The sequence below is a fragment of the Bos taurus genome, chromosome Y (genome assembly GCF_002263795.3).
Source record: "Bos taurus isolate L1 Dominette 01449 registration number 42190680 breed Hereford chromosome Y, ARS-UCD2.0, whole genome shotgun sequence".
Taxonomy (NCBI): domain Eukaryota; kingdom Metazoa; phylum Chordata; class Mammalia; order Artiodactyla; family Bovidae; genus Bos; species Bos taurus.
In genome coordinates this window covers 9,342,524-9,357,415 of record NC_082638.1, presented here as the reverse complement: position 1 = coordinate 9,357,415, position 14,892 = coordinate 9,342,524, and the positions used below count along the sequence as shown (strand labels likewise).

Genomic DNA, 14,892 nt, shown 5'->3' with positions numbered 1-14,892 from the left:
ATTCACACAAGATCCCAAAGTCAGCGCACAGGTGCACTGGGGCCCTGGACAGGACGCCCTTTCAATGACAGGCCATCCTAGGTTAAGGGGCGGAAGTGAAGGGCCCAGGCATTCTCAAACTCAGTGAGAGGAAGGACGCCGGGGGAATGGCAGGACCCAAGGACAGATGATTCTGACACAGGCACTTAATTCACCCTGCCTCTAGTCGTATCACCTAGGACTCTCGCGCTGCCACCACAGCTGACTGGAGGGGGACTTACTGCGCTCTCGGACACACCGAGTCCCCCCCAGCCCCCAGTCTCAGCAAGTCACCTGCTACATGCTTGACTCAGGCTCTGGCTCTGCAGCCAGTTTGCATGAGCCTGAGCATCCCCACTTGCGAAAGAAAGTACTGTGCCCCAGCTACTATTCGGCTGTCCCTACGGGGCCTACCTCCAGACCCCATCACCACATGTGTTTCTGTCAGTTGTCTCTCACGGACGAACCTTCCTCCCTGAGGTAGTACTTCAGGGGATCGTCCCACACGTCTTCGCTGATGATCTGCAGGCAACACGAGCAAGGTCAGCCAGGGGCTGACCAGGCTCCCAACCCTCCCATGAGCAGCCAAGAACTCCAACATCAACCACCAACTGTGTGCAAGCCCAAAGCAACCCCACCTCAGCAATCCTGTTCGATTCTGGGCCGTTGTGGCCTGACAGCCAGTTGAGAAAGTTAAGGCTCCTGGTGTCCAGCCTGCGGCTGGGGGCTCCCCGTTCAAAGTCCCAGAACCAGTGGACTGGAGTGGATCGACGTGCCCTGTACCCTGCAGACAGACAGGGGAGACTGGGGTGGACACCGCAGGTGCATCATCCACACGCTTGCACACCCACACTCATCACCCCGGGAGCCACCTTTTACCAGTGATGTCAAGGTAATACTCCTTAATGATCACCGAGTTCAAGAAGTAGGGGTTGTCCCGAAAGGAAAAGATCAGCTTGCAGCGGGACGGCGGATGGCTCCGCACCTGCACCTGCCAGGATAGCGAGGAGGGAAAAGGTGCAAGCTTCTAGGGGCCTCAGCTTGCCTCCAAGGCAGGCATGATCAGCTTCCCCGATGCCTCTCCAAAGTCTCACAGCACAGGAACATGGCTAACACGTTCCTCCCACTCCCCGCCAGGTCCCATACCCACCCTTCCTCAGTCTCCCTCACTGACCTTCAAGTCCATCATGTAGCCGAGAAAGTCTTGATCTTGGTCGCTGATCAGGACGGAGACTTGAGGGTGGCTCATAATCTGCTTTAGGTCAAGGAGCCATTCAGGCCACATGCCGGCCAAGAAGAGCCAGGAGCATCAGCCCTAGTCTGGGGTGGAACAAGGATACTGGAACACGCAACTGCAAGGAGCTTGGCGGGCACTGCCTCTTGCCCGGCCACTGCTGATATCCTCAGGACCTGCCATACCATCAGACACGCTCATGGCTCTGGGCCCCTTGGGATGGTGTGCATCTGCATTCCCCAAGCAGGGGCTGTTTCTGACCGCTACTCTGCTCCTCCAGACCTGTGTATGCTGGGTAGTGGCATGTCACTGCTTATACGGTCAGACTTGCAGTCCTTGTGACAAACCGTGTCTGAAAGTAAAGGGCTTCTTGGGTATGTGTGTATGTGTTTATGTGTACGTGTGCGTGTGTGTGTGCGTGTGTGTGTGTGTGTGTGTGTGTGCGTGTGTGTGTGAATGACTCACATGTCCCAGCAATGTGCCGGGATCATCCACATTTACACCAATAACTGTCTGCGAACGCTGCTCTTGTGTACCGTCTCTGGTCAATGTTGACTTAGAGGCCTCGGGGGCTGCGCCTCCTCAGATGCAGGCCTGAAGGAGACACTCAAAGGCATGGCTGCGACACGTCCACCTGTGGCCCTGCCCAGGCCCTACTCGGCTGTGCCTTTGGAGCCTGCCAATTGCCCAGGACCGCATTTCCTTCAGTGGCCTCCGGCGCCCTTCCTGTGCCCTCGCCTCCACCCCCTCCGCCTGCTCCTGCCCCTTCTCCCCTTCCTCGTCCTCCTGAGCAGCAGACCCCAAGGAGCAGCGCAAAGGATACAGCTTTGGCCCAGAAGCCAGGGATGCCCTGGATGATGGCGCTCCTCCGAGCCAAGTGACGCTTCCTCCTCTGATGGTTCTTGCGCATGAACTGAACGTAAGCCCTGCGGTTTTGCTCACGCTCAGAGCTCAGTTCTACCTGCAGGGCGGCCAGTGCCTGCAGGGCATCCAGCTCCTGGCGCTCACAAGGGCCTCCGGGCCTTTCCTGGCCCTGCTCCTCCACCGTCTTCTCCTCTAGCTCCTGGGAGGGCCGCTGTTCCTGCTCCTCATCCGCCACAACCTCCACCTCCTCCACGATGTCTTCCGCAAGCAGCTGGAACTCCCGCCCGATCCCCGCCACGTCTCCGTCCACCAGGGCCTCGCCCTCCTCCACCGCCTCCACCCTGAAGAGGGTGGCCTCTTGGCCTGGCGTGACAACTGCTGGTGACAAGGTCCCAGCTGCGCACTGCATCACGACGGCAGGCTGCGGGGTGGGGGAGGGGGGTGGGGGCGGGGCCCTGCCCCCTGAGTACCTGGGCTCACAACTTGGAAGGTGCGGGGTCCCGGGACGCTCCCGCCTTCCTCTGACCGCCTCTCACGTTCCTCTTGGCCTTGGCGGTGACCCCGAGCTGGGGCAGAGGCGAAGGGACGCGACATAAGAGCACAACAAGTGGGGCGTAATGGCGGCCCAGGCTGCAGTAAACCTGTGGGACCGACTAGCTCTTTTGGGGGCGGGGAGTGAGGGGGATTGTCAGAAGGCGGGGGCTGCTGTGTGGGGGTGTTGGCGTGAGGCCGAAGAAAGGGGTGCCAGAAACGCAGGACGGGGTGAACGGGCCCTAGGAGATCCGGCGAACAGGCGGGGGCCTAGGCTGTGAGCCATGCACAGACTGCTGGCCCAAATCTAGACCAATGGCCGACAGGGTAGTGGGCGGCACTCTTATGGACACGCCCCCAGACCGGAGGGCATCTTCCGGGGTTCCTGTGCTGCTCCAGCGCCCCCACGTGGCCAGATTCTGCTCCAGGGAGGGACAGGGTTTTGCATGTGGCCGGGCTAGCCCCAGGCGCTGTCATTGACCTGGCTCTGGAAATTCCAAGCACGGGTTCCTGCTCCGCAGTCCGAACCGCACACTCCTGTGTCCCCTGGGACTGGCAATAACTGAGAGCTCTCCCTGAGTATCCAAGGGATACGCAGGGGTGCCAAGGGGCTGGATACTTTTCTTCAAGGGACAGAGAGCCTGCTGCTGTCCGGATGCTAGGGGAGTAGGGAAGAACCCCACCTACAGCGCTACAGTGGATCTCCACTGTTCGGGAACACCAGCGCCTTAGTGTACAGCGCTCGCTCTGTGTCTCTGTATCTTTGCTTCTGGCATAGCACTGTGTTGGGCAGTCCTTCCGCGTGTGTAGCAGGCGCTGGTGTCTGTGTGTCTCCGTCTCTCTAAGTAGTGCTGTTGCCGTCTGCAACTCTGTGGACACCAGCGCTCAGAAGAGACGCTTATCCTTGGCGTGAAGGCAAGCCCTTCTCGTCCTGAGTGAGTTTCACCGGTGGGAGTTCAGAGGGTTTTAGTCCACACGTTCGGAGAGTGCTTTCTCGACCTTGAAAGCCAACAGTGGGCGGTCACTGCTGAAGCGCAGAAGGGGACGGGCGACCCTCCCTCCCTCGCTGGGCCGACGTGAAAGCTGCACAAGCCTGAGGTGCCGTGGCCACACTGTGCGCAGAGGGAGAAACGAGGCCCGCTCTGCTGGCATGAGGGACCCCCCCCTGAACCTTGTGCGAATGCCGGCCAGGGAGATGCTAAGGACAGCTCCCCGTTAAGTCCCACGACTCACCGGTGTCGGAGACATGCACGGCTGCCATCGACCCTATGGAGGCCCTTTCAAAGTGGTTCTGTTCTCCATGTGAGAACACATCCCAGCCTGCCCTGTGGCCCAAGCCTGTGGGGCCTGGAGCAGCAAGAGGATCAAGCTAAACCAGCCATCCTATAGTCCTGACACACGATATATGCGTTCTACAAAGAGCTTGGGCATGGGCAGGGCCGACCCGATTCAGTTGCATGGACCGAGATGTGGGCTCAAGAGTGTTTGTCAGGGGCTTGAACAAAGGCAGGACCCAGCCTGGGTCATGACAGGGACTGTGCTGTGGCCTCGGGAGTGTCTGTCGGGATGAACAAGGGCAGGATCCAGCCTGGATCAGTGCAGGGACCGAGATGTGCTCCAAGGAGTGTTTATCGGCTGCTTGATCATGGGCAGGACCCAGCCTGGCTCGATGACGGGACCGAGAGGTGGTGTCCGGTGTGTTTGTCAGGGGCTTGAACAAAGGGAGGATCCAGCCTGGTTCAGTGCAGGGACCGAGGGGTGGGCTCAGGAGGATTTGTCGGGGGTTTGAACAAGCGCAGGACCCAGCCTGGTTCAATGCAGCGAGTGAGATGCGGGCACAGTGGTGTTTCCTGGGGGTTTGGGGGGGGGGGGAGGGTGGTTGAACAAGGGGAGGACACACCTTAGTTGAGTTCAGGAGCAGGGAGCCAGCTGTGGGCTCAATACTGTTTGCTGGGGGCTTACCTCAGGCCAGGAACCAGCCTGAGAATCAGATGCAGGCCCAGAAGTGTTGGTCAGTGGCTTCAACACGTGCAGCTCCTGGCCTGGTTCACGGCAGGGACAGAGAAGCCGGCTCAGGGGTATTTGTTCAGCGGCTTGAACAAGGGCAGGACCCAGACTGCGTCGGTGCAGGGCCCGAGATGTGGGCTCAGGAGTGCTTGTCGGGGCTTGAACATGGGAAGCACCCAGGCTGCTTCAGTGCAGGGACCGGGATGTGGGTTCCGGAGTATCTGTCGGGGGCTTGAACAAGACAAGGAGCCAGCCAGGTTCAATGCAGCGAGTGAGATGCGGGCTCAGTAGTGTTTCCTGGGGGCTTGAACAAGGGGAGGACACACCGTAGTTCAGGGGTACAGAGCGCGTTGTGGGCTCAGGAATGTGTTCCGGGGGCTTGACTAAGGCCAGGAACAAGCCTGAGAGTCCGATGCTGGCCCAGGAGTGTCGGTCGGGGGCTTGAAGAAGTGCAGGACCTGGCCTGGTTCGGTGCAGGGAACCGAGATGTGCGCTCAGGAGTATTTGTCGGGGGTTTGGGCAAGGGCAGGACCCAGGATTTGCTCGCTGTGGCCAGCTGAATGACAGGCGCCTGTGTTCTGCCTTCTCCCATCACCTTGGACAGCTTCACAGTACCAGTCACGTTGGCCGGATCCATTGTCTGTGCCTTCCCTCAGGGAACCAGAAAACAAGGAGCGCTGGCCTCCGCTGACTTGGAGAACCGCTTTCTCCGTGTGCATCTATCTAGGTCGTTCCTTGTCAATGGCGTGGCCCTGTTGCTAGCCCACCAGCCGTCAGGGCCCACAACACTCCGAGTGAGGCCCCTGTGCTTCCCACCTGTGTAGCTTGCTGAGTGCACCTGTCTCCCTGTCTCCCTGTAGCAGGAAAAGGCCAAAGAGACGCCCGGGCCTGCAAGGGCCCCAAGAGACTGTGACAGGCCTGGGTCTGATCCAATCTTGTGAAGAAGGAGCACGTGGATACAGGCACTCTTCCGATACAAGGCACGGAACCTGAGGCCGTAAAGGTAAGGCGGCAACCCTACACGCCGTCCCTTCTCTTTAACACTACCCAGACGCACTCAGTCCCTGAACCGATGCTGCCCTGGGCACCCGGCCCTGTCTGGGCCCACAGCTCATGCCTCCCTGGGCAGAAAGCAGCTTTGCTACCTCAAAGGCACCAAGAGGCCTTGTACCACCCGGGCCTCACTGCTTTGCTAAATGCCAAGACTCTCTTTCAGTTGCTCTCATTAGGCCCAGCTAGAATTCCCGACAGTCAGGCATCCCTGCTTGCCTACACAGCCCACATGCCAAGGAAGCCAGTCCCCGCTTGGGCCCGGGGACATCCAAGACGGTCACCTGGAAGGCAGGGTGCCTCTGAGTGTCATCTGGTGCAGATGCCCTACGACAGAATCAGAGATTCTGCTCCAGCGACGCTGCCAGAAACCTCCGTCTGGGGCAGACGCGCCCCTTAGCCCCTCTGGCACCCCCCACCCCCCACCCCCACAGCCGGGGGCAAGACCCCAGAGGAAGGAAGGAATTCACGTCAGGACTTGGAGCACGACCCATGGGGTGTCTTTGGCAGGGCCGCTAATGCCTAGCCCCTGGGCCCTGAAATCCACCAGCAGGCTCTCAACCGCCCCCAGGGGCTTCCCTGTCTGCCATTCTCCCGAGGTCCCTTGGCACATGCAAGTAGCCCACCGTCCTTGCTTCCTCCCTCTTCCCTCCCTCACAGGCACACTCCGGCAGAGGGACGCACACGTACACCCACACCTGCGCCTCCCTCGCCTTTCTGCCCTGCCGAGGAGGCTGGAAATGCCTGGACGTCTGCCACGCTCACACCCTGTCTCTCCTCGCGTGCCTGTGGTTTTGCACGGACAGCCTAGCTTAGCACATCTTGCGTTGTGTTTCGCATCATGCCAGTGTGTGCCACCCTCGTGGAGACAGCGTGCGGGCCGATGGGCCGATCCTGGGCAGCACTGGCCCAGGGCCCTCCCGGGTCTCCTTCTTCCGTGTGTGGAACAAGTCCCCAGTGCAGCAGGCAATCTGTGCCTCTTTCTCCTTCGGGTCTCTGCTCTTCTCTACAGGAACTTGGCCTCCTCTCCACCCCGGGTCCAGCCGTACCCTCGCCCACCATTTCCAGAGGCCGGCCCACGTCCCCATGGACTGAGGGCTCCTCAGGCAGCGGTTTCAAAGCCCCGCCCCACCTGATTTGCCCTCGCGGAATCCTCAGACCATGCACTTCCCTCTCCCTGGTCCAAGCACACACAACCACAAGTTAGAAGTGGCGAGCGTGTTTTGGATTTGGTCTAATTGCGGATTTCTCGAGCCACGGTCCGCAGGTATCACTGGCCATCTTTTCCTCATTCCCATCCCGGATACGGTCATGCGGAGAGTCGGTGACCAACCTCCGTCAGCCTGGGGACGCCTCGTGCCTCCTCTTCTGGTCGCTCGTCACCTCCTCTCCCGTCGCCTTCATCTCTGCGTCCGCCCTGGGCCGGACACACACACACACCCCCGCATAAAGACAGGTGACACAAGCACACGCGTGTACACACACACATGCTTGGCACGTGGACACGGACGCAAACAGGGAACACAGGGGTTTCAGGAGCCGAAGACCCGTGTCCAGCAATGACGGAGATGGTGTCACTAGGCACCATGTCCTGCCCTTGGGGCTCCCTGTCCACCTCCTCCCAGAGACGTCCGGATTTTCCCTGAAGCAACTTCAAGCTCAGCAGGTGTGGTGCTGGTGAGATCAGAGTATTGGATGTGGAAATTCACACAAGATCCCAAAGTCAGCGCACAGGTGCACTGGGGCCCTGGACAGGACGCCCTTTCAATGACAGGCCATCCTAGGTTAAGGGGCGGAAGTGAAGGGCCCAGGCATTCTCAAACTCAGTGAGAGGAAGGACGCCGGGGGAATGGCAGGACCCAAGGACAGATGATTCTGACACAGGCACTTAATTCACCCTGCCTCTAGTCGTATCACCTAGGACTCTCGCGCTGCCACCACAGCTGACTGGAGGGGGACTTACTGCGCTCTCGGACACACCGAGTCCCCCCCAGCCCCCAGTCTCAGCAAGTCACCTGCTACATGCTTGACTCAGGCTCTGGCTCTGCAGCCAGTTTGCATGAGCCTGAGCATCCCCACTTGCGAAAGAAAGTACTGTGCCCCAGCTACTATTCGGCTGTCCCTACGGGGCCTACCTCCAGACCCCATCACCACATGTGTTTCTGTCAGTTGTCTCTCACGGACGAACCTTCCTCCCTGAGGTAGTACTTCAGGGGATCGTCCCATACGTCTTCGCTGATGATCTGCAGGCAACACGAGCAAGGTCAGCCAGGGGCTGACCAGGCTCCCAACCCTCCCATGAGCAGCCAAGAACTCCAACATCAACCACCAACTGTGTGCAAGCCCAAAGCAAACCCACCTCAGCAATCCTGTTCGATTCTGGGCAGTTGTGGCCTGACAGCCAGTTGAGAAAGTTAAGGCTCCTGGTGTCCAGCCTGCGGCTGGGGGCTCCCCGTTCAAAGTCCCAGAACCAGTGGACTGGAGTGGATCGACGTGCCCTGTACCCTGCAGACAGACAGGGGAGACTGGGGTGGACACCGCAGGTGCATCATCCACACGCTTGCACACCCACACTCATCACCCCGGGAGCCACCTTTTACCAGTGATGTCAAGGTAATACTCCTTAATGATCACCGAGTTCAAGAAGTAGGGGTTGTCCCGAAAGGAAAAGATCAGCTTGCAGCGGGACGGCGGATGGCTCCGCACCTGCACCTGCCAGGATAGCGAGGAGGGAAAAGGTGCAAGCTTCTAGGGGCCTCAGCTTGCCTCCAAGGCAGGCATGATCAGCTTCCCCGATGCCTCTCCAAAGTCTCACAGCACAGGAACATGGCTAACACGTTCCTCCCACTCCCCGCCAGGTCCCATACCCACCCTTCCTCAGTCTCCCTCACTGACCTTCAAGTCCATCATGTAGCCGAGAAAGTCTTGATCTTGGTCGCTGATCAGGACGGAGACTTGAGGGTGGCTCATAATCTGCTTTAGGTCAAGGAGCCATTCAGGCCACATGCCGGCCAAGAAGAGCCAGGAGCATCAGCCCTAGTCTGGGGTGGAACAAGGATACTGGAACACGCATCTGCAAGGAGCTTGGCGGGCACTGCCTCTTGCCCGGCCACTGCTGATATCCTCAGGACCTGCCATACCATCAGACACGCTCATGGCTCTGGGCCCCTTGGGATGGTGTGCATCTGCATTCCCCAAGCAGGGGCTGTTTCTGACCGCTACTCTGCTCCTCCAGACCTGTGTATGCTGGGTAGTGGCATGTCACTGCTTATACGGTCAGACTTGCAGTCCTTGTGACAAACCGTGTCTGAAAGTAAAGGGCTTCTTGGGTATGTGTGTATGTGTTTATGTGTACGTGTGTGTGTGTGTGTGTGCGTGTGTGTGTGTGTGTGTGTGTGTGTGTGCGTGTGTGTGTGAATGACTCACATGTCCCAGCAATGTGCCGGGATCATCCACATTTACACCAATAACTGTCTGCGAACGCTGCTCTTGTGTACCGTCTCTGGTCAATGTTGACTTAGAGGCCTCGGGGGCTGCGCCTCCTCAGATGCAGGCCTGAAGGAGACACTCAAAGGCATGGCTGCGACACGTCCACCTGTGGCCCTGCCCAGGCCCTACTCGGCTGTGCCTTTGGAGCCTGCCAATTGCCCAGGACCGCATTTCCTTCAGTGGCCTCCGGCGCCCTTCCTGTGCCCTCGCCTCCACCCCCTCCGCCTGCTCCTGCCCCTTCTCCCCTTCCTCGTCCTCCTGAGCAGCAGACCCCAAGGAGCAGCGCAAAGGATACAGCTTTGGCCCAGAAGCCAGGGATGCCCTGGATGATGGCGCTCCTCCGAGCCAAGTGACGCTTCCTCCTCTGATGGTTCTTGCGCATGAACTGAACGTAAGCCCTGCGGTTTTGCTCACGCTCAGAGCTCAGTTCTACCTGCAGGGCGGCCAGTGCCTGCAGGGCATCCAGCTCCTGGCGCTCACAAGGGCCTCCGGGCCTTTCCTGGCCCTGCTCCTCCACCGTCTTCTCCTCTAGCTCCTGGGAGGGCCGCTGTTCCTGCTCCTCATCCGCCACAACCTCCACCTCCTCCACGATGTCTTCCGCAAGCAGCTGGAACTCCCGCCCGATCCCCGCCACGTCTCCGTCCACCAGGGCCTCGCCCTCCTCCACCGCCTCCACCCTGAAGAGGGTGGCCTCTTGGCCTGGCGTGACAACTGCTGGTGACAAGGTCCCAGCTGCGCACTGCATCACGACGGCAGGCTGCGGGGTGGGGGAGGGGGGTGGGGGCGGGGCCCTGCCCCCTGAGTACCTGGGCTCACAACTTGGAAGGTGCGGGGTCCCGGGACGCTCCCGCCTTCCTCTGACCGCCTCTCACGTTCCTCTTGGCCTTGGCGGTGACCCCGAGCTGGGGCAGAGGCGAAGGGACGCGACATAAGAGCACAACAAGTGGGGCGTAATGGCGGCCCAGGCTGCAGTAAACCTGTGGGACCGACTAGCTCTTTTGGGGGCGGGGAGTGAGGGGGATTGTCAGAAGGCGGGGGCTGCTGTGTGGGGGTGTTGGCGTGAGGCCGAAGAAAGGGGTGCCAGAAACGCAGGACGGGGTGAACGGGCCCTAGGAGATCCGGCGAACAGGCGGGGGCCTAGGCTGTGAGCCATGCACAGACTGCTGGCCCAAATCTAGACCAATGGCCGACAGGGTAGTGGGCGGCACTCTTATGGACACGCCCCCAGACCGGAGGGCATCTTCCGGGGTTCCTGTGCTGCTCCAGCGCCCCCACGTGGCCAGATTCTGCTCCAGGGAGGGACAGGGTTTTGCATGTGGCCGGGCTAGCCCCAGGCGCTGTCATTGACCTGGCTCTGGAAATTCCAAGCACGGGTTCCTGCTCCGCAGTCCGAACCGCACACTCCTGTGTCCCCTGGGACTGGCAATAACTGAGAGCTCTCCCTGAGTATCCAAGGGATACGCAGGGGTGCCAAGGGGCTGGATACTTTTCTTCAAGGGACAGAGAGCCTGCTGCTGTCCGGATGCTAGGGGAGTAGGGAAGAACCCCACCTACAGCGCTACAGTGGATCTCCACTGTTCGGGAACACCAGCGCCTTAGTGTACAGCGCTCGCTCTGTGTCTCTGTATCTTTGCTTCTGGCATAGCACTGTGTTGGGCAGTCCTTCCGCGTGTGTAGCAGGCGCTGGTGTCTGTGTGTCTCCGTCTCTCTAAGTAGTGCTGTTGCCGTCTGCAACTCTGTGGACACCAGCGCTCAGAAGAGACGCTTATCCTTGGCGTGAAGGCAAGCCCTTCTCGTCCTGAGTGAGTTTCACCGGTGGGAGTTCAGAGGGTTTTAGTCCACACGTTCGGAGAGTGCTTTCTCGACCTTGAAAGCCAACAGTGGGCGGTCACTGCTGAAGCGCAGAAGGGGACGGGCGACCCTCCCTCCCTCGCTGGGCCGACGTGAAAGCTGCACAAGCCTGAGGTGCCGTGGCCACACTGTGCGCAGAGGGAGAAACGAGGCCCGCTCTGCTGGCATGAGGGACCCCCCCCTGAACCTTGTGCGAATGCCGGCCAGGGAGATGCTAAGGACAGCTCCCCATTAAGTCCCACGACTCACCGGTGTCGGAGACATGCACGGCTGCCATCGACCCTATGGAGGCCCTTTCAAAGTGGTTCTGTTCTCCATGTGAGAACACATCCCAGCCTGCCCTGTGGCCCAAGCCTGTGGGGCCTGGAGCAGCAAGAGGATCAAGCTAAACCAGCCATCCTATAGTCCTGACACACGATATATGCGTTCTACAAAGAGCTTGGGCATGGGCAGGGCCGACCCGATTCAGTTGCATGGACCGAGATGTGGGCTCAAGAGTGTTTGTCAGGGGCTTGAACAAAGGCAGGACCCAGCCTGGGTCATGACAGGGACTGTGCTGTGGCCTCGGGAGTGTCTGTCGGGATGAACAAGGGCAGGATCCAGCCTGGATCAGTGCAGGGACCGAGATGTGCTCCAAGGAGTGTTTATCGGCTGCTTGATCATGGGCAGGACCCAGCCTGGCTCGATGACGGGACCGAGAGGTGGTGTCCGGTGTGTTTGTCAGGGGCTTGAACAAAGGGAGGATCCAGCCTGGTTCAGTGCAGGGACCGAGGGGTGGGCTCAGGAGGATTTGTCGGGGGTTTGAACAAGCGCAGGACCCAGCCTGGTTCAATGCAGCGAGTGAGATGCGGGCACAGTGGTGTTTCCTGGGGGTTTGGGGGGGGGGGGAGGGTGGTTGAACAAGGGGAGGACACACCTTAGTTGAGTTCAGGAGCAGGGAGCCAGCTGTGGGCTCAATACTGTTTGCTGGGGGCTTACCTCAGGCCAGGAACCAGCCTGAGAATCAGATGCAGGCCCAGAAGTGTTGGTCAGTGGCTTCAACACGTGCAGCTCCTGGCCTGGTTCACGGCAGGGACAGAGAAGCCGGCTCAGGGGTATTTGTTCAGCGGCTTGAACAAGGGCAGGACCCAGACTGCGTCGGTGCAGGGCCCGAGATGTGGGCTCAGGAGTGCTTGTCGGGGCTTGAACATGGGAAGCACCCAGGCTGCTTCAGTGCAGGGACCGGGATGTGGGTTCCGGAGTATCTGTCGGGGGCTTGAACAAGACAAGGAGCCAGCCAGGTTCAATGCAGCGAGTGAGATGCGGGCTCAGTAGTGTTTCCTGGGGGCTTGAACAAGGGGAGGACACACCGTAGTTCAGGGGTACAGAGCGCGTTGTGGGCTCAGGAATGTGTTCCGGGGGCTTGACTAAGGCCAGGAACAAGCCTGAGAGTCCGATGCTGGCCCAGGAGTGTCGGTCGGGGGCTTGAAGAAGTGCAGGACCTGGCCTGGTTCGGTGCAGGGAACCGAGATGTGCGCTCAGGAGTATTTGTCGGGGGTTTGGGCAAGGGCAGGACCCAGGATTTGCTCGCTGTGGCCAGCTGAGTGACAGGCGCCTGTGTTCTGCCTTCTCCCATCACCTTGGACAGCTTCACAGTACCAGTCACGTTGGCCGGATCCATTGTCTGTGCCTTCCCTCAGGGAACCAGAAAACAAGGAGCGCTGGCCTCCACTGACTTGGAGAACCGCTTTCTCCGTGTGCATCTATCTAGGTCGTTCCTTGTCAATGGCGTGGCCCTGTTGCTAGCCCACCAGCCGTCAGGGCCCACAACACTCCGAGTGAGGCCCCTGTGCTTCCCACCTGTGTAGCTTGCTGAGTGCACCTGTCTCCCTGTCTCCCTGTAGCAGGAAAAGGCCAAAGAGACGCCCGGGCCTGCAAGGGCCCCAAGAGACTGTGACAGGCCTGGGTCTGATCCAATCTTGTGAAGAAGGAGCACGTGGATACAGGCACTCTTCCGATACAAGGCACGGAACCTGAGGCCGTAAAGGTAAGGCGGCAACCCTACACGCCGTCCCTTCTCTTTAACACTACCCAGACGCACTCAGTCCCTGAACCGATGCTGCCCTGGGCACCCGGCCCTGTCTGGGCCCACAGCTCATGCCTCCCTGGGCAGAAAGCAGCTTTGCTACCTCAAAGGCACCAAGAGGCCTTGTACCACCCGGGCCTCACTGCTTTGCTAAATGCCAAGACTCTCTTTCAGTTGCTCTCATTAGGCCCAGCTAGAATTCCCGACAGTCAGGCATCCCTGCTTGCCTACACAGCCCACATGCCAAGGAAGCCAGTCCCCGCTTGGGCCCGGGGACATCCAAGACGGTCACCTGGAAGGCAGGGTGCCTCTGAGTGTCATCTGGTGCAGATGCCCTACGACAGAATCAGAGATTCTGCTCCAGCGACGCTGCCAGAAACCTCCGTCTGGGGCAGACGCGCCCCTTAGCCCCTCTGGCCCCCCCCACCCCCCACCCCCACAGCCGGGGGCAAGACCCCAGAGGAAGGAAGGAATTCACGTCAGGACTTGGAGCACGACCCATGGGGTGTCTTTGGCAGGGCCGCTAATGCCTAGCCCCTGGGCCCTGAAATCCACCAGCAGGCTCTCAACCGCCCCCAGGGGCTTCCCTGTCTGCCATTCTCCCGAGGTCCCTTGGCACATGCAAGTAGCCCACCGTCCTTGCTTCCTCCCTCTTCCCTCCCTCACAGGCACACTCCGGCAGAGGGACGCACACGTACACCCACACCTGCGCCTCCCTCGCCTTTCTGCCCTGCCGAGGAGGCTGGAAATGCCTGGACGTCTGCCACGCTCACACCCTGTCTCTCCTCGCGTGCCTGTGGTTTTGCACGGACAGCCTAGCTTAGCACATCTTGCGTTGTGTTTCGCATCATGCCAGTGTGTGCCACCCTCGTGGAGACAGCGTGCGGGCCGATGGGCCGATCCTGGGCAGCACTGGCCCAGGGCCCTCCCGGGTCTCCTTCTTCCGTGTGTGGAACAAGTCCCCAGTGCAGCAGGCAATCTGTGCCTCTTTCTCCTTCGGGTCTCTGCTCTTCTCTACAGGAACTTGGCCTCCTCTCCACCCCGGGTCCAGCCGTACCCTCGCCCACCATTTCCAGAGGCCGGCCCACGTCCCCATGGACTGAGGGCTCCTCAGGCAGCGGTTTCAAAGCCCCGCCCCACCTGATTTGCCCTCGCGGAATCCTCAGACCATGCACTTCCCTCTCCCTGGTCCAAGCACACACAACCACAAGTTAGAAGTGGCGAGCGTGTTTTGGATTTGGTCTAATTGCGGATTTCTCGAGCCACGGTCCGCAGGTATCACTGGCCATCTTTTCCTCATTCCCATCCCGGATACGGTCATGCGGAGAGTCGGTGACCAACCTCCGTCAGCCTGGGGACGCCTCGTGCCTCCTCTTCTGGTCGCTCGTCACCTCCTCTCCCGTCGCCTTCATCTCTGCGTCCGCCCTGGGCCGGACACACACACACACCCCCGCATAAAGACAGGTGACACAAGCACACGCGTGTACACACACACATGCTTGGCACGTGGACACGGACGCAAACAGGGAACACAGGGGTTTCAGGAGCCGAAGACCCGTGTCCAGCAATGACGGAGATGGTGTCACTAGGCACCATGTCCTGCCCTTGGGGCTCCCTGTCCACCTCCTCCCAGAGACGTCCGGATTTTCCCTGAAGCAACTTCAAGCTCAGCAGGTGTGGTGCTGGTGAGATCAGAGTATTGGATGTGGAAATTCACACAAGATCCCAAAGTCAGCGCACAGGTGCACTGGGGCCCTGGACAGGACGCCCTTTCAATGACAGG

General features: G+C 60.0%; 2 protein-coding genes across 2 annotated transcripts; both read right to left on the bottom strand.

Moving 5' to 3' along the window:
- Nucleotides 1–462: 462 nt before the first annotated feature.
- LOC132344585 (testis-specific Y-encoded protein 1) lies at nt 463–2,710 on the bottom strand. Its single transcript, XM_059884251.1, has 6 exons — nt 2,587–2,710; nt 2,076–2,491; nt 1,193–1,270; nt 898–1,009; nt 657–802; nt 463–540 (listed from the first exon to the last, which is right to left on the bottom strand). Exons 1-6 carry the CDS (start codon nt 2,708–2,710, stop codon nt 463–465), a joined length of 954 nt encoding a protein of 317 aa, XP_059740234.1.
- Nucleotides 2,711–7,869: 5,159 nt separating this feature from the next.
- LOC132344584 (testis-specific Y-encoded protein 1-like) lies at nt 7,870–10,123 on the bottom strand. Its single transcript, XM_059884250.1, has 6 exons — nt 10,000–10,123; nt 9,489–9,904; nt 8,600–8,677; nt 8,305–8,416; nt 8,064–8,209; nt 7,870–7,947 (listed from the first exon to the last, which is right to left on the bottom strand). The coding sequence occupies exons 1-6, from the start codon at nt 10,121–10,123 to the stop codon at nt 7,870–7,872; spliced, it is 954 nt and encodes a 317-aa protein (XP_059740233.1).
- Between the last annotated feature and the right edge of the window lie 4,769 nt (nt 10,124–14,892).

Bases quoted from the DNA above. Each gene is read 5' to 3' on its own strand.
- LOC132344585 (XM_059884251.1), bottom strand. From the start codon at position 2,710: ATGTCGCGTCCCTTCGCCTCTGCCCCAGCTCGGGGTCACCGCCAAGGC. The intron at 1,271-2,075 runs GTATCCTTTGCG...GACCTAAAGCAG, and splicing joins CTGGCTTCTGGGCCAAAGCT to ATTATGAGCCACCCTCAAGT. The intron at 1,010-1,192 runs GTCAGTGAGGGA...CTATCCTGGCAG, and splicing joins GCTACATGATGGACTTGAAG to GTGCAGGTGCGGAGCCATCC.
- LOC132344584 (XM_059884250.1), bottom strand. From the start codon at position 10,123: ATGTCGCGTCCCTTCGCCTCTGCCCCAGCTCGGGGTCACCGCCAAGGC. The intron at 8,678-9,488 runs GTATCCTTTGCG...GACCTAAAGCAG, and splicing joins CTGGCTTCTGGGCCAAAGCT to ATTATGAGCCACCCTCAAGT. The intron at 8,210-8,304 runs GTAAAAGGTGGC...GTCTGTCTGCAG, and splicing joins GTATTACCTTGACATCACTG to GGTACAGGGCACGTCGATCC.